General features: G+C 40.9%; 1 protein-coding gene across 2 annotated transcripts; it reads right to left on the bottom strand.

The window, feature by feature from the left end:
- Nucleotides 1–1,949: 1,949 nt before the first annotated feature.
- On the bottom strand, nt 1,950–12,998 carry PTHLH (parathyroid hormone like hormone). 2 transcript variants are annotated; one of them, XM_039882437.1, is made up of 4 exons: nt 12,752–12,998; nt 12,121–12,243; nt 6,074–6,496; nt 1,950–2,419 (listed from the first exon to the last, which is right to left on the bottom strand). In XM_039882437.1, exons 2-4 carry the CDS (start codon nt 12,219–12,221, stop codon nt 2,410–2,412), a joined length of 534 nt encoding a protein of 177 aa, XP_039738371.1. In that variant the 5' UTR covers nt 12,222–12,243; nt 12,752–12,998; the 3' UTR covers nt 1,950–2,409. The 2 variants fall into 2 exon arrangements, with proteins under 2 accessions (XP_039738371.1, XP_039738372.1); XM_039882438.1 differs by lacking the exon at nt 12,752–12,998 and adding an exon at nt 12,407–12,457.
- Between the last annotated feature and the right edge of the window lie 5,681 nt (nt 12,999–18,679).

Raw genomic sequence — 18,679 nt, 5'->3', positions numbered from 1 at the left:
CAATAGCTTTAAATACATATTAGGTGTAATGAAATACCAAACTTTTGTCTGAATAAAATTTGAGGAAGGTAGTGGCAAGTTAGCAGATTACGTTTTATTTTCTTAAAATTCCAGAATACTTAGTCCAACTTATCTTTATTTAAATTGTTACTGCTTTATAAACATTACTTAAGTCAAGATGAACCATATTCACTTAAACTGCAATTTGCTAGGAGTTTATTTACATTTAAACGCATTATCTTACATAGTGTATTTCAGTTTTTCTTTTATAGAAAATGACAATGTCACAAAAATGACAATTTTTCCAAAGTTATTTTGCTTCCTTCATCTTTGCACTCCACTCCTTTTTCTATGGTTTTACTCCTTATCATTACCAGAAGACTTAGGGTATGACTAAAGGCAATAATTGTATTAATAATGCTTTGATGAGAATTGATAACTATTAATCCCCACATTCCTTCGTCCCCCTTTTCTTTTCAGGGATGGGCTATTCGTGAAGAAAAACTTAAAAGATGACTTGAATCTGATGCTTCCTTGACCTAATGTCTAAGTATTTATTAAGCTAGTATTTAAAAAACATTTATTTTTCATGTGAAAACTTGGGATTTGGTGTAATTTCATGATTTAGAATTTCAGATGGGGTTTTGCAAAATGTAGTTATATGTTTTCAAGGTACTCTAGAGTAGGTGCTTTATACACATTTAGTATATAAAGGTTTACTGTATCGGCCTTCTGAATATTCCTTAGGTGTAAAAACCATCTCCAACAAATTCATAAGAGAGGCTAAGAACAAATTCTCATATTTCTTACCAACACAGGTTCAGAATTATCAGAAAATAGCAAGATGGGTCCGATTTTGAAGGCTATAGGACTCAGGTGAAAATATGAATAAATTCAATATTCCTTCCCAAAACATTATCGTATTCACATCCAGCTCAGATTGTTTTTTTTTTTCCTTTTTAAAAATGTTGATAGACTTTTGTATTATTTCGTAGTTTCTTGACAATAGTGTTTAGTTGTTTTAGGTATATGCATGTATAGTCTACCCATTGGAATGAGTGAGTCTTGAGGGCAGTTAAAACATTTTACTTCTTGTGCATTACCCAAACATCTGACGAGTATCTAACATGATATTGGGCATAAACGGAATACTTAGTAAATATGTGCTTGCTTGATTCATAGGCTTTTTGTTTTGTTGTACTGTGTTTTTTTGATGTGTCCTAAGCTGAAGATAGTTAAAGAAAAAAATTTCTGTAGAAGGAAAGATGCATGTGTTTCATCTGAACATAGAGGTAGGAGCAAGTAGGATGATACTCAAAATGGAAAAGAGATTGAGTATGGTGTTCCACCCATGCTATTTGCAACTGTTGTCCCTGGAACTGTGATATCACAGGAAAGCAATCTTCACCTTCCAAGGCTTTTTGAGTTGTCACGTACCTCCCAAACCTGAATCTCTCTCCTTTCTCTGGTAGGAAATGATAACAGGTAAAATTCTCAAGTAGCTCTTTTATGCTTATTATTGTTTCAAATAAGAGCAAGCTCTCTCACATTAAACTTTACACTGGTTAAAATTACCTTTATCCTTAAAGTTCCTGATCTATTTCTCTTCCCTTTTTTTTTTTCCAGTTCTGGCTGACTCTCTGGATTAAGTTTTATTAATCTTTCTCCTGATTTCTCTTTTTTTTCCTGCTTTCTTCCATCTTCACTTCAAATTGGATGTACTTCATAAAATGATGTCTAAATAGTTCAGCCATTCTATTGGATTGAACTTAGATATTAGATAAAATACATTTTAAGTGATTTTTAACTAAACGCCAATGTGAAAATTTGAAATACGTACCAGTGTAAACTTATTAAACTTAAGACCATATGAAATACAGTTTAAAAATTACATTGTATTCCTCCTACTAGACATCTTAAAGGATGCAATTCACCATTGAGTCATGATGTAATTTAGATTATATTTTATTAGACGTTCTTTACAAATTTAAAATACTGCTCTTTTACATGCACAGAGGAAAATCAGTTTGGATAATTATATTTAGGCATTCATTAAGATCAACCACAAAATAAAGACACTTTATTGTGTCATTTATCAACATACTTGATATGTATATCTAAAGTGCATTATGTTACAAAAAATATAGAAATTCAGCAGCACCAAGATACATTTACAAAATAAATACATCAGTTGACAAAATAAATTATGGTAAATGTGATAATAATAATTGGATTAGCCTTGGAAAAATATTCACAATGACCAATGTGCAGTTTCATAGAGCAATGGGGGAGACAGTTTTATTCCAATGCATTTACAGTATTTACAGATAATAAATATTTCTAATACTTCCCATATGTTCACTATTACAGAATCCTGCAATATGTCCTCTGAAGTTCTTTGCAAAAATTTCAATGCTTCCTGCAAAGAGAAGGAAGGAAAAGAAGAAAATAGGTTAATTTTCCTTACAAACGAAGAGACTAAAATAAAGTGTATGAATTAGGAAACATAGAATCACAATGGAAAGAGATTCAGGGGACTTCTTGTAAATATGTTTTACAAGAAGTTCCTGCGGGATCCACCTGACTCTCTAGAACTTCTGCTACAGAATAGTTAATCTGATCAAATGGTCAATGTAGCACAGCAGGAAGAAGGCTTGCATTTCTAAGTATACTCTGTCAGATAAAGGAGACCCTGTGAGAATTTTCCAAAGCTGCCAATTGGCAAGTTGGGGATGAGAAAGGACATATTTGAGAAGTTGGAAATAAAGCTCGGTTGTGCAATTCATCATCAAATACACCTTGTTTAGAAGTTTATTCCCCCAGTGATGCCTGATGTACGTGATCCACAGGTTGTTTGTTTTTCCAGGTTCTCATTTGGCCACTCTGTTGCTAAGATAAAGGGTAGTCTAAAGTGTGTGACTTGGGGGTAAATGTTAGAAAGATGTGTAATTAAATAGAGTATGTTTGGTTGATGATTTAATGATACCTATCATTTTCTTAGTTGTCCTTAAACATTAACGAATGAAACTGTCATTGGATTTTAGTTTTTGAAGCCAAAATTAAGATACAATTATTTCTCACTCTGCTGTTTTTTTTTTTAAATGGATCTTGCATTAGAAATTGCAAAAGGCCTATTTTAAATTAGAGAAAAAGGATCAATGGATTTAAAGGTATAAAATAGCACAACTAAGGAGAGAATGAATAGTACTTGAACAATTATTTTATGAGAAGGAAAGAAAGAAAAAAGGAATAAATAAGGACCAAGGAAAAGATCATTTAATTATATTTCACGCTGCCCCACCAGCTTGCTCGTTATCCTTCCTTCTGAGACTTTAACAAAGGCATGTATTGGAATAGCCAAGTAAAAAATATAACACAGCCTAAAAGTATGTGTGTATGTTTATTACATGTGTGTGTATGATGCTTTAGAGTATTAGCTCTTTTGAATACTGAAAAGCTTGTATATTGTTTTTAAATAAATATTTACCAAGGCAAAATATATAGTCTCAACAAAATGAGTCCAACTGTATCTGGACATCTCATTTGCAACATGAAAAATTCCAAAGTGTAATTTCTAAAATTTAAAGCTATACCCCGAATGGTTTCAAAGAGAAACCTGACAGTTTTACTTCAGTAGTTTCTATTAAGAACTACTATATATATTAGAATAAAGTTCATGCTTGTCATATCATCAGACCTCTCAGATCATCATATAATAATGCAAAGAGACTAAAGAGAGAACATTAATAAAAGTTTAGTTGCCTATAAAACTATAAAGTAGTTATTCTGAAAAGATTTTATTTGTATTACACAAGTTGCATGGCCCCATATGTTCTCATCAATACACTTCTAAATTTCCCCACTCTTCCCTGCGCCTCTGTTGGGTTGTATTGGGAGAGTGCCAACATCTGGCTGCCAAACAAACAGTGCTTTCCATGAACGCTCCTCACAACCAGGGAATAGAGAGGAGAAGCAGAAACATTCTATTTCTTTCAGTCCTAGGTCTGGATTTGATTAGGCCACTGCCTAATTTTCACTAGATCTACTTTAACTTAGGGAAGCTTTGGAATAATAATTGATGAGTGCTGATTTTTCATTAATTCTCTAGATACTTAAGCACACTGAAAATTTTAAATGAATAAAATCCATAAAAATTATGTATACTTCATACTTCTGTTCTCTCTCGCTCTCTCTCAAAGAGGGAACAGATTAAAAATAGGTTCTGGCAATAGAGTCCTTGCATTCATTATAAATAAGTACAGTTAGGATCATACCTTAAAATACTCTGACTATCTGCATTGAGCCAAAATTCATAAGGTTTGTTACCCCTTATAGATCCATTAAATACTTGCAGAATAGGACATTCACTGTACTAAAGATTTCTCTAGTGCCATTGCCCATTGATTTCTGAAGCTGTACTACTTATCCAATATAAATATTTTATATGCTATTTAATGATGAGTTTTGTCAACTTAAAGAGAGAAGCGATAGTAAATAGGTTCAAACTCCCCTTTGAAACATCACTCTGTAATCTTATTTCTAGTCAGAGGAGAGAACTGGAGAAGTGACAGAGGACTCCTTAAATAATGAGATCATTAGCTGCATGTGACGCATTCTCGTGTGGTTTTCCTCTTTCTTTCAAACCCCACAGAAGTGCTGTACTGAAAAGTAAAAAACAAAAAAAGGATCCTATCAGTGGACATGCATAGATCAAGAGGGCAGCACTAACACGACACTGGTATAAGTGTCAGGAAATAGGGAAATAAATACAGTCTGAGGACTACCTATCCCAGTTCCCAGGACTGCTCAGGTCCTTTAACCATGGAATATCTTGTTTTTCTAGTTCAAAGACCAGTATAGATAGATGGAATGAACAATCAGAATTATATATAAAAGCACCAAACAAGAAGTGAAAATTTATTGAGCATTTACTATATAACAGACATTTAACTCATGTATTCTCATTTAATCTTCACCCAAGCCAGTGAAGTTATTACAATTATTATTTTCATTGCAGAGAAGGGAAAAGTGAATCTTAGACCAAGTAACTTGTCCAAGGTTGTGAACTTTAAAGTTCCGACCCAAAATTTGAACCTAAGGTATTTGTCTCCAAAGTCTGTGAATGTCATTACTACCTGCATCTGTGAGCTAAAGATAAACAGGCCACATAGATGTGAAGTTTTATTATTCCTACTACAATGCCCTAGAAAAATTATTTCAGCTTGCCTGGGGATAAAAATATACATATATGTATATATGTATATTTACATATATATTTACATGTATATTTACACATATATGTATATTTACATATATATTTACATGTATATTTACATATATATGTATGTACGTATTTTATATACATATATGTATATAAAATACGTACATACATATATGTATATAAAAATATACATAGCCTTGTCAAGCCATTACTTAAAAATATTCAGAAATCATGATTTTTCTCATTAGCAAGTAGACACTAGAGTTAAATTTACTTAAATAAATTTAAAGTGTGTGTTTAAAAATTTTAATTTATTAAATTAAATATATTTAAATTAAATATTTAAATACATTTACTTAAATAAAAACGTGAACAGCTTAGAACTGTTTATGGTAAGATATTGTTCCCTATTTGTAGATCATATCAAAGCCTTCTATGTTCTCGCCTGAAGTGAAAAAAAAAAAGGCTAAGAAATGAAAAATGATCAAGAAAGTTTGCCAAGGTATGAGAGTGGGAGAATCATAAATCCACTTCTCTAGCCAATAATGAAGGTGGTCACTAGCTTCTGAAGCGTGAATAAGAAGTGAAATTATTTAGTGGAGGACTAAAGGATTGGCATTGGGGAGTACAACAGCAGAGAAAGAGAAACAGCTTATTAATCCCCTGTGTGTGTTGAGATGGTAGGAGGACAGAGCTTTAAGTCAGTCAATATTCTGAGCCACTCTGGTTTTGTCATCTTTAAGGAGGGATTGATAGGGAGGCAGAAAGGTTTGTCCAAGCTAAGACTGTAGTGAAGCTACACAACCCTGGCGACAGGGCCATGGGGAGGCTCTGGGCCAGGAAGCCAATTACCGGAAATTGAGCTCCAGCGATGTTGCGGAGATGTCAGACAGATGGTCCCCTTCTAGCCCACTCCCAGCCACACCAGAGTTTAGCCAGGCTGATCGAGTCCGCCGTTTCTTCTTTTCCTGCTCCTTACGTTTTCCAGGCTTGCCTTTCTTTTTCTTGCCGGGTGTCTTCAGTGGCTGCTCTTTGTATGTCTCCACCTTGTTGGTTTCCTGAGTTAGGCATCTGCCCTCATCGTCAGACCCAAATCGCACGGGGTGGTTCTTTGTGTTGGGAGCAGGCTTGGAGTTGGGGGAAACCTCCGAGGTAGTTCTGATTTCAGCTGTGTGGATTTCTGCGATCAGGTGGTGAAGGAAGAATCGTCGCCGTAAGTCTTGGATGGACTTTCCCTTGTCATGGAGGAGCTGATGTTCAGACACAGCTCTTTTGCTTTAATGAAAAAATAGCAGGAGATAAGAAAAACAATGAAATTTTAGTTGTTGGTACAGACCACAAAGATATAAGGAAAGCCCTTCAGTTTTCTAGTTGGTCTTATAAAGGGTACAGCTGGAAGAGGAGCAAGCTCTCTGAGCAGGGAAGGGGAGACAGTGGGAAGGGCAATTAACAGGCTCTAGCCTAGAGTCCCAGTTTTGCCACTCACTAGATCTGTGCCCTTGGTGACAACACAAACATTCTTGGGCCTAGTGGCGCCCAGCTGCTTAAAAGGAATGGGTCAGATTCAGTGTTTTCTATGCTCCCTTCTCAATTTAAATATGATTCAGTTATTCTCAGAAATGGACAGAAACCACTAAATTGCTTTTCACGTTTTTTCAGTTATATTGGGGAAATAAATCCAGAAGTCCTAGCCTGGGAAATAAAAAGGAGGCTGCTTCTACCTGAGTACTCATCCAAGGTGTGCGCGTTCACGTGTGTGCGCATGCACGCGTGCACGTGCGCGCGCGCGCGCGCACACACACACACACACACACACACACACACTGCTCCCCCACTAAGAAAATAATAATACCGAATCTGAAAGAAGAGCGAGCTGTAAAAGTAAAAGCAAACAAAGACTGAAGGATAAGGTGAGCAGTGAAGCCTGTCTAGGAAACCACCTAACAGACTGAATTTCAACACATTAGGCTACAGGCTACCAAGAACTTATATTGGAAGGCCAACTGTCAGAGAGAGCATGCATAATTTTCTGTAAAGTAGTGGGTGGTCTTTTAAAAATGGGTTTCTTTGTGTGTTTAAATTAAGAGAGATCATTCTATTTCTTCTGTATATCTTTTTTAAAAAGATTTAAAATTTCAGAGGGTATTATCCTTAGTACTTAAGATATTCACCTTTTCTACTTATTCTTCGTCTTAAAACTATCTCTAGGGATAGAAATAAAATGACTTTTCTATTTAAACAACACATAAAAATACAGTGAAAAAGAATAAGCTAATTTGCTATCAATCTTTTCAGATGACGCTCTGACTCTTGCTTAAATGTCCATGCACGAATTCTTTCATTAGTTTGTATGTACAATGTTAACCATATTTAAAGATTACATTAATCAGTCATGCCTACTTCAACTCTGCCAATTTCTACCACTGAAAATCCTCTGAAGCGGCTCATTTTCAAAAGTATCTGAGGGTATTTCACAGGGCAATACCGTGTATTCTTACTTCCTTGACACAATGGTATCTGAGTTCTGTATTGCTTTCACTATTACAACTTCTTTAACTCCTCAGAGAAATATGACAATAATAAGTGGCATTATCCTCATTTTATAGTTGAGGAAAGTAAGATTCAGAGAGATCAAATGCCTCTCCCTTGTCCACATGATGAAACCAGAAACCAGGCAGAACCAGTGCCTCACAAATGAGTTCTGATTCTAAAACCAAGACTGCTTTCACCTTCCTCATCCCTTCCTTCTGCTGAAGTTGAAGTGTATGTTGAGAAAACCAGAAAGGAAAGACACAGAGTAAAAAGCCTGTGGTGGGAACCACGACAATGGGCAAATGAACAGCAGTCTATCAGTTTCCTTGAAGACCAAGCTTATTGCCCCAAGAAGTCCATTTTCATTACCAAAATAAAGAACTAGGATGCCTAAAGTTTGAATTATTATTGAGGGAATGAGAGATTGTCTAGTTATACTTTGAATCAAAGAATGGTAAAACACGAAAGAACAGTCATTATTTCTCTGGATCTTATAGCTGGAATGCCAGCTTCCTTTTAGTATTTTAGTGTGTGGACTGACTTTAAGTCATGTAGCTTGTTCAAAAAAGACATGACTTAATGGAAAGGAATTTAACAGGAGCCTGGTTTAAATGAGGCATGAAGGAGTCTCTCTTCCTTTTTAAAGGTGCCACATGTGACTAGATTAAAATTCACTTACTTTGTGGCAATACTTAGTATTCTGGGAACTTAATAATCCACAAATTTGTGGCTTTTGTACAATATATTTATGTCCTATAATGACATTTTAAAAGAATGGGACCGATATAATTGCATATTTCATAAGCACTGCAGTTTAATAAGTATCTTTTAGCAAAATGTCACATTATAAAGTTCTTAACCAGTGATCATTTATAGTATTTGAGGATTTTATTTTTTTCTCAATTTCTGGCAGATATCCACCCCCATTGGTATTGCTCTCCAAATGTATAAAAAGCCCATTCTAACTTAACCTGAAGCCAAAACTTTTAATGGTTGGTCTGTTCTAATCAAGCCACATTGCTCATGCCCCCTCTGACTGGCATATATGCCTCTCATCTTGGCCAGCCTGTCAACAGTGAGTCACAGTGCCTTCTTAACTCAAGCACTGCATTTTCCCAGGATGGTTCTCATGGGAAAAGGAGTGATCTTTCTATCTTATGGCACAACTTTGTCCATTTTAAAATAGTTCATCTCTTGTGACGTACAAACATCCTCTCTGCTTTTTAAGGGTAATTGCTAATATATTTAAAAACATGGATTTTTAAAATGCTAAATCTGAAATGCTGTTTCATAATTTACTTAATAGTTCAAGGCGTCTGCATTTAAACTATTGTGAAGAATGAATTTCTGATTGGGCAACTGCATTAGATGATTAGGAATATTATAGTATCTTTATTGTCAACAGGGAATAAGGTCCATAGAGTGTTCTATTTATTTTCAACATAAAACATGAACAGACTCAAGGATAAATGACTAGTATGTACAAATTAGATATACACAGGTAATGAATATTAAGTTCAGATTAAGAAGGCTTTCAATTTAGATAATTCTGAAATATTTAAGTTGTAAATATGGCCTCGATAATAGACCATTGCTCTATATGTCTGTAAACATTATGGCACAATAGTTCACGTGGCATCTATTACATACTTAAGCTCCAACATAGAAAAACAAGTATGTAATGTTCATGGTCTCCTTTGATTATTGTAAAAGAAATTGCAAAAATGTGAGGAAAATGATTAACATAGATAGATAACTCTAAATTCAGTCAAAATATAGCTCTTCTGTCTTAAGGAAAAATCATTCTTAAGGGAGTTTTCAGAGAAGATTAAATTTCTAATGCGCTATCAAGGAACACAGGGAACAAATGGTGATGGAAATTCCTTTCAGGACAGGAAGAAGCAACATGCTTATGCTGATGCTAGACTTCTAAGGAAGGAGCTTGGGTTCGAGAAGAAAAGTTCTGTGGTCCAGGGAAGAGTCAGGGTTAGGGTGTTAGAGTTAAGATGACTCACCAGAAGTCTCTTCCAACCCAAATGACTCAGTCGAAAGTTATGCTTTTCAGTAAGTAGAATAGCCCCAGTCTGGCTCCCCAACAAATCAGCCATGATGTTTTAGGTTTCTGAATCTGCTGGGGTTCCCCCTCTAACTTAAACACAAATGTTGCCACCTGCCGCAAGCCATGTTCATCTGGACAAGAACGCTCACACGCCCCACCTTCCAACTTACTCATGCTCTAGCTTCATTAATTAAAATCTTTTGGACTCACAGGTCCAAAAGATTCACAAATCTGTATTTCCTCTTTTGCATGGCTTGATGGTTTTATTATTGCAGCAGTTTTCTCTTCTTTAAAAGTTAGCCCCTAGTTAGAAAAACATCTAAAGCACTTCCCCTAATACTTGATGTAGAAAGTAATTGGAGAGTGACATGGTTTGATTATGTGTTAAAGTTTCTTTCAAGAACCTAGGTTGATTTAGCATAATATTAGACTAATATTTTGTTTTACTGTTACTTGGCAGCAATGCAAAAATAATGACTTATTTTTTAAAACTCCATTTTACTATAATCATTTGATGAGACATCTTCATCTACTGATGATTTCAGCCTCCGTGAAAAACCATGGCTGTGAAGTGATGCTCTATTAGCCATTAACTATAAGAATGTTTTGTGGTAGTTTTATAACCATCTATTCTGTGTGTATGTTTAACTACAATATTATATTTCACCCACAAACAAAACTATAACAGTCTTTGGCTGCTAAATGGTTTTTGATGTGTATTTTGCAAGGTGCAACAAAGAAAGAGTTAAAAATGGCCTTTAAGACAATTAGCACATTTTTATGCATTACTGTGGATTTAATCATGGTCCATTTACTGTTTCTCAAAAGAGAAAACAGGTATTTCTTAAGCAACTTTCAAGAAAAAATTGGCTGTGTTCCAAGACAGTATTTCTTGGCCAAATAAATACAGCATTTAAGCATGCTTTTAAAAATTCAGTCTTCATCTATATTTACATATGAATTTTAAATAATTGAATTTAACGCAAGTCTCAAAATGAGCAAAAAGTCTGAAGACAATTTTTCAGAAATACATCAGCAATATGTTGATTTGAAGAGTACAATGCAGCTTTATCTTCAGTACAATGTTCTACACAATTTGCCTAAGGAAATTCATAATAGATTTTCATTTTAGTGCCAAGGCTCAAACATGTCTAAAGTAATTTCATTTAAGGATTTTCTGCTCTAATAATAGACCAAAGGCACATATAAAACTGTTGCCTTTTTGTACACCCTTGGGAAATTATAAGGAAGCACCATGGATTTGATCGTAAATATTAGATATTGCTATTTTTATCGTTAGTGTAAAAATTCTCCTTAATTCCTTCTCCAGAGTCAAACTCTTCTCAGTTCTCAAACTTTATGGTTTTCTCATCCTGAACACTGAGTCTGCAGCTTAAAGATCACCCAAAGACAGTGTTACACACATTAATGAATTGCTGGGTCCAATGAATTACGAAGAGAGCGTTACTCTACCACTCCCCCACCTTTTCAGTCACACAACACAGTGCTATTTATCTGGTGTGCTTGAATGTACCATTACTTTTAAAGTCAAAATTATCCTTAAAAGAATCACTAAATGATAATTTCAAAATACAAGTTTTCAGTCTACAATGCAGATGTGGCTCCAGATTAAAGAACTGTTAGCCATGATTCCAAAGGAAAAAAGTTTCCACACTGATATTAATTTGGAATCAAGCACTCCAGCGTTCCTGAACGGTATCGATACTAAAGTTGGAATTGTGCCATTGCAAACTTGTTACTACTTTCTTATATAATATGCCTTTATTATGTAATGTAGTCCCATTTTATATGCTTAAAATTATGTCACGCACAATAAAATTAGATGTAAGGTTTTTGCTTTTCACACACCAATTGCCACCCACATTCAGTATGTATACAAGCGCATACAGACATATGTCCCCTGGATCCCTGTGCTTCCTCCGAGTTCTCTAACTCTCTTGGAATCCTCAGGGTTTCAAAACCTTCCTAGGTCCTGAAAGTAACCGTTTTCTTTCACTAGAGACAGAGGATCTTTGCCTAGAAGAGGTTCTGTAAAAAATGCTCCCTCTTATGGAAACTAACATAAAATTATCTCTTGCCTGTGTTCCCTGGAGGTTCAACCAGTTTTCCCGCCGGGTTTGAGGACCCGGGCCCAGCCCCCGGCAGGTAGCCGGATCTTCCCGCTCTCTAACCCGGGCGAGGAGCATCAGTGACCGCTGCGAGCCCTCGGCAGCGCCCCAGCCTGGCGGCCTCTCCCAGTGGCCTCCCCAGCCCTCTCCCGGCGCCGTGGGGAGGACGGGGCACTTACAGCCTGCGGCCGAGCTCCTCCACCGAGCGCCCGCAGGAGGGCACCGAATAGCTCAGCAGGAACACCGCGACGCTCCACTGCTGAACCAGCCTCCGCAGCATCGTATCCTCTCGATCTCTGGACCTGCGACAGAGTGGAAAGGGGCCCGAAGTGTCAGTTCAGAATCTCCATCTCCCCGAACTACCCCGCGCCCCTTTTAGCCTGCTCTCAAATAGCCTCTTCAACATCAAGGACATCTCCCAAGTTGCAAAGAAAAAAAAAACTTTCTGAAGCCTCAGCACTTACTTTATTTAGGAACCAGTTACTTCCAACTGTGCTGCCAAACCACACGGGCAAAAGGGACCAAAAAGGGAGGAAAAAAAAAAAATCAGAGACGCTTTCTCTGAAATAATAACCAAAATGAAGTGGTTTTATATATGCATCAATGATGAGCAGCGTGTTTACACGTCTCCCACAGCAATGTCTAATTAGTCTGGCCGGCCGTTCTCCTGTGTTCGTGGAGCAGGGCTAACCCACTCCTAAAAAGAAGAAAGTTTCCTCCTCCGAAGTCAGCTTCTTTGCAAACTAGGCCGTCTTGTTCCAGATCCACTTGTAGGGAGACCCACATATATATACATAGCTGTCTGTCTACCTCCTCTGGTGGGCTGGTTGCTTCCGGAAAGTTGATTCCACACACCCTGAGAACAAGTTTCAAGTGCGTGTGTCGTCGATCAGGAGGGCCAGGTGGCAGCGAGGGCGGGCTAATAGCGGCGCAGAGGGGCGGCGGCAGCTGGGCTTCACGGGCGGGGAGGCATGCTGGCCGGCGGCGCAGGTTGGAGGCGAGTTGAAAGCCGAGCAGAGGAATGTTCACACGCTCTCAGGCAAACCTGCGGGAGAAGTGAGCGAGTCGCAAAGAGGTGGCGCCCAAGGAACGCGCGCTGGGCGAGCGAGGGCGCGGGCGCGCGGGGGGTGGGGACGGCGACGCGCGGCCGGAGCGAGACCCGCCGGCCCGAGCGAGCAAAGGGGAGCCCGGAGCTGGAAATGCACACAGCAAGCAAAGGAGCTCCCCGCCTCCTGTCCTGCCACCCCCGACGCTGCCCCGAGCTCCGCCGAGCCCCACCCCGAAGCGCCAGCCCTGCCTAGCCATCCTGGAGTCGGGGGCGTGGGCGGATTCGCTCGCCCGGGATGAGTCTAGCCGATCCGGGACTGCCCGGCGGATCTGCCAGCCGAGGTCCCCGAGGGTGTGCGTACCGCCCGGGGCGGCCACGGTCCCCAGCGCGCCGGAGTAGCCTCGGCGGGCCAGGCGCGCAGCTTCCGGGGCTGCCGGGGGCGGACGGGCAAGGAGGAGGCCAAGGAGAAGGGGCCGGACGGCGCGGGCGCTTGGGATCCTCCGCGGGGAGGTCGCGCGGGCGGTGGGCCCTGGCTTTAAGGAGCCCTCAGCCCTTCTGGGCGTTTGGGGAGCGAAATGGGAACCCTCTTTTCTGGTCTTTTCCTGGGACAAGCTAAGTGGGGAGAATCGGCTAGGAAGGGGGAGATTCTTTGCTTAGAAGAGGAAAAAACGGTTTCAGACTTCAGGTCGAGATTACATTTTTTGCTGTCTCAGAACAGCTGAGGACATCTGGAGCCGGTCCAAGAAAACCCGCGCACATGATGGAGACTCGCTTTCGAATTGCTGAGGGGAACCGACACTACTGGGGAACGCACGCGGCTCTTTCGCCCACCAACGCGCGTCTAACCCACCCTTTCCCGGACAACCTACTCTGTCGCCTCCTCACCCCGTAGTCCCTGGCTACATATTATAGAATGATTGTATCCGTGTCACTTTCGCCCTCAGATGCAGCCAAACTAGCATTCTATGCTGCTTTTGCCTCGGAGAAGTAAAGGGAAAGCAGGGGGTTCTTCCCAAAGCTATTGGGCGGGGAAGAAAGACTGCTCTGAATTACTGGGCAGTGTCATCTAGAAAGGATTGCAGCGGATTTGAACGCCCGCTCAGTGGGCTCCTCTATCTTTCTGAAATGAACGCGGTGTTTGGGAACCATTTAAGGGATGTTTGTCTTCTAGATAGGCACTCCTACTGGTAGATTTCATTACTCTGAAAGGTTAGTGTGATGTTGAGATTTCAGATCCTTAAGGGAGGGTGACTTATCAAGCCTGGTTTTCTGGCTGATGCTCCACGGATTTACCAAGGGTGGGCGAAATAGCGCCCTCTCACCGACCCTCGTTCATCTTGGTTCCCTTTCCCCCTCTTTTAACTGCAGCTAGCCACCAGTTCATGTTTACTGCTTAGTTTGGATTGGGGAGGCGGGTGGGGGTCACCTCATTCTCAGAAGCTGCTATTTCTCTCACTTGATTACTTAAATCTCCATACTTTAAAAAACTTGGCTTCCTCCCACTAAAAAATATCTCTGGGAATTTCCACAATTTCCCTTGAAAGTTTAAGAATTTCTAAATGTTAGATATTTGCATGGCATGAAAAGACAAAGTAACATTACTCAAAAATTTCAACCTTTGAACCTCTAACACTTTCTGATTTATAGTAAATTTTTTCCAAAAAGGCGCAGGAGCCTTAATGTAATTGTTAGATCTGAAGGGAGAAATCTGTAAAAGAGTAAATCACAAATGAGCCATTTAATACTTGCAAGTTGTTTAACATTGAAATGATAATATTTGCTTACTTACACACACACACACACACACACACACACACCCCCAAATGTCCTTAGCTGAGTTTCAAACTACCCAGGCTTTAGAAAGTCAGCCCTCCCGGAATAAAGGTTAAAACAAAAATCAGATTGAAAATATTAAATCACTTATGCTGTTAGTAAATTTATTATACTCCCAGAACATTATAAAGACTGGCATCAATATAGACTGCTTTGATTTATGTTGCTTTTTTGACTAATTAAACAAAATCGACCACCTTGACTCCTTCCCTTCTTTCTCCCCCATCCCCACTTTTCTGGTGTTAATTCCAAAACATCTATCAAATATTTTAAGAATGTCCTCTCCTCCACAAAATGAGAAAATATAGACACAGGAAAAACAAATAGTCTTTATATACTTGGAATGCCAACGTTTCTTCATCATTTATTATTTTATCTTTTCCTTGATTTACAGTTTTCTCCGCTTTTCTAGCCAAAAGAGGGAGATCTTCTCAGCAGTCTCTTCCAGAAGTAATTTTGTTTTGTTCTTTAAAAAGTAAAATAAAGTCTTAGAGGAATTAAAAACTTCCTGTAAGGAGTCTTTTCTGTTCCCACCAAAGGCAATTATTAGAAAGCTAGAAAACAGGTCCCCATTCTAAGCTGTCTTGTTAATTACTTTCAGCAGAAATTCTCCTCAATATATACCCAGGACTCGGACTTTTTGCCTTTCTGAAAAGGATATTTTCTGACATAATTTAGTTCCCAGTATAACTGAGTAACCACCATGATAATACTGAGGACATGTGAATGGGAATGAGATGACTTCACACTGGAAGCCCCCCATCCCGCCCCTTTCTTTTTGGTTTAGGAATAGAACAAGTGCCAATAGAAGCTGAATGTTTGCTTAGGCCTTGCTATCACATAAATGCACTTCAGCAAATAGAAGGATTTGAAGGCCTGTCTTTAATCTGAAGTATTCCATATGAAGACAGATTAGAATTGTGAAATCTACACTTATATGAATTCATAGTCCAATTTTAAAAAAGATTTTCTAAAATTTTAAGTGCACCTTTAAAATTCATGTTTAAATACCCAGTTGATGCATATCTCCATGGATCTCCTCTTGCAATTGAGAAAAAAGTTCTAGCATTTATGTTTAGCTTTTTCATCTTTCTCTCTTTTTTTTCTTCATCAGCCAAAACAACAAGAAAATAAGCATACAAACCAAAAAAGTACCTATAGCACTTTAAACAGTGCACCTGGGCTCAGAAATTCCCTTATCTTGTTACCAATATGCATCCAGATTTAACATTTGCCAATCTGCAGCTCCAAGCGATCTCCCAAATAACTAAGTCATCCCTTCTCCCAACTATTTCTTTGTTTATATAAAGAAGTTTGCATAATTAGCTCAAGTAAAGTTAGTGTTTGATTCCATTACAATGTCGTTCAAATCACTTGCTTGGACTGAGACTTGAGAGGAGACTGACCTCAAGGTAGCAAAAAAGAGCTGCAATGCCTTTGAATCCCAGGTAAGGGTAGGCAACGGTGTGTTTCATTATTAAATCTCTGTAGTTAGATGAGGATAAGACTTGAACTGGGGCTGTCTCCTCCAGGAACAGGACTGACTTCTGACATCTGGAGGAACCGCCTTAGGGAGAAGTATCTAGACATGCATCTATCTGTCTCATTGGAAAAGTGGGTCTCATACCAGCCTTACCTTTCCCTACTTCCTGGACAATGTTCAGCTTTCCCCAAATAGGACCAGAACATTTAGCAGTGAGGCAGTTTTTCCAGAGGGGCCTAAGCCAACCTGAGATGAGAAGGTCTTTAGGAAACATGTCTCCAAGGGCCAATTCTCTAAGTTCCAGCACTTGTACACCTCTGAAATCCATCACCATCAAAACACATTGGAGGGGTAGTCCTCTGGCCAGGGATGGAGCGAGTGCATGCATGTGCATGCGTGTGTGTGTGTGTGTGTGTGTGTGTGTGTGTGAGAGAGAGAGAGTATGTGTGAAAGAGAGAAAATGGACATGTAGCTCAGGAGCCGGGTCTCCTGGACTGATGCCCGCAAATGCCCTTGGCTGGGCCGAGTTCTTAGCTTCCTGAAAAAGGCAACTCTGGGCTTGTGTGAGACCACAGGGAGAGTTTCAGGTCCCACCTGGCTCAGACGACGACTCCTCAACCTGAAACTGATCTTGGGCGGTGCCACACGGCCTTCTTGGCTGACGTCCCAGCTCCCCTGTGAGCGGAATCGTCCTGTCTTAAAATTTGAGCCCTGGCTGTCTGAAAGAGGCTTCTGCCAGAGTCACTGGGCCCTGGGAAGCTGTTACCTCTCTAACACCATTCTCGGCCCCTGCAAACTCAGCCAGTTCACAGTCTGTTCCCAAGGCACCACCAGAACTAGGGTGCCTATCTTCTCGGGCAAAAAGGCATCCAGACACACACGTAGATGAAGCGTAGTGTCTTTTTTTTTTTTTTCCATTGCGCTCCTGATTTCTGTGTCTGCGGGCCCTGCCTGCCCCTTCCTGGGATTCGTGTCGGAAATAAGGCCGCGGGAAAGCAAACGTGAAAAGTTTCACGCTCCCTCTCTGGGGTCCCCTGGACTCGTCGCGCGTCTGCCGCAGGAAGGAGAGGCGTGCGTCTCTTAGGGAAGGGGTTCCGGGGGTCTGAGGCTTCCAGTTCAGAGGCCTGGGAGCCCTTTGGCGGGTCTAGCTATGTTCCCCAGGTTCTCTCTGGGCTTCTCTTCCTGCTAATCTGCCCCTACCCCACGCCCCATTGTCGCATAGAACCCGTTCTGTCCTGAGCGGTAGAATCCAGACCTTTGCACTCCGCCCCATCCCGCCGGATTGAGTGAGTGGTTTCGCACCCGGTGGAGTCAGAGTCGCCGGCCCAGCTCGCTCCCTCCTCACGGGTGGGGCCCCGCTTCTGGCCGCAGGCTAAAGGAAGCTTCGGGAACAGTGTGACCCGAGGACAGGGTCCGAGGGCGCGAGCGAACTTCCTCTGAGCGGGGCTCTCCCCTTCCTTCTCCCTCCTGGTCAATCAATGACTCATATGTGACATAAGTCCCTGGCAGACGGTGACAATAAGTTCCCAGTGGGGGTTGGGGGCAGAAGGGTGGGGCAGACGTACGGCTCCCGGCCCTGATGCTATCCTGGTCGGGAACTGCGTGGGGGTGTACTGGGACGACCCCTCTTCCCGGAGCCCCGGGGATCTTCTCCCCCAGCCTGCCGCCCTCACACCGGTGCGGATCGCGCTGCCGGAGCCTCAGACCCCGTCTGTTTTATTTCATTTAACACGATCGGCAAAGCCAAGGCGGGGTGATGGGCGGCGCGGGCGAGGAGAGGAAATGAAGGGACGTGGAACAAAGTTTTCTCTGCCAATATGCAGTCTGATTCTTAGAATCCCGTGGCACCTTGAAGGACTGATGTGAGTGAGGGCAAGGAGGCGCTTATTAACTCCTGAAGACCACTCTATATAGCTGCTCAGTGGTTGCAGTTGGTCATTGTGGGGAAGGGATGGTGGCGGGAGGGGGGATGGGGGACGAGCGTGTAGACCGTGGAACGCATGGCATCTCTCCAGGGTACAAAAATCAACCTCGTTGGTGGCTCCTGAGGAGTTTGCGAACCGCGCGGAGTTGGCTGGGGAAGCCAGTGAGCTGTCCATGGTTAAGACTTTGACGCGTGTGTTCCATGTCCTATGTCGCAACACCCCCGCACCCCGCACCCCGCACCCCGCACCCCGCACCGCTGGGGGCCGAATCCTCTAGCCTGAGCCTGCCAGCTACCGAGCCCGAGTGCGCTCGGCACCAGGCTGGACGTGTTCGTCTGCGGGACGTGGTCTCGCAGAGGCAGAATTCCTGAGACAGATGGAGAAAACTTCCGAGTCCAAATTGTGGGTTTCCTATCAGCTCTTTCATGAAGGTGTCTTTCTCCCACAGG

The sequence above is a fragment of the Pteropus medius genome, unplaced genomic scaffold, assembly GCF_902729225.1.
Source record: "Pteropus medius unplaced genomic scaffold, Ma_sr-lr_union100, whole genome shotgun sequence".
Classification (NCBI taxonomy): Eukaryota; Metazoa; Chordata; class Mammalia; order Chiroptera; family Pteropodidae; genus Pteropus; species Pteropus medius.
The sequence above is the reverse complement of the archived record's forward strand: the minus strand, read 5'-3'. Positions and strand labels throughout refer to the sequence as shown.

What these genes read in the sequence shown, in the direction of transcription:
- PTHLH (XM_039882437.1), bottom strand. Translation starts at nt 12,221, where the DNA reads ATGCTGCGGAGGCTGGTTCAGCAGTGGAGCGTCGCGGTGTTCCTGCTG. An exon ending in GAGGAGCTCGGCCGCAGGCT is followed by an intron (nt 6,497 to 12,120) that starts GTAAGTGCCCCG and finishes TTTTCATTAAAG; the next exon opens with CAAAAGAGCTGTGTCTGAAC.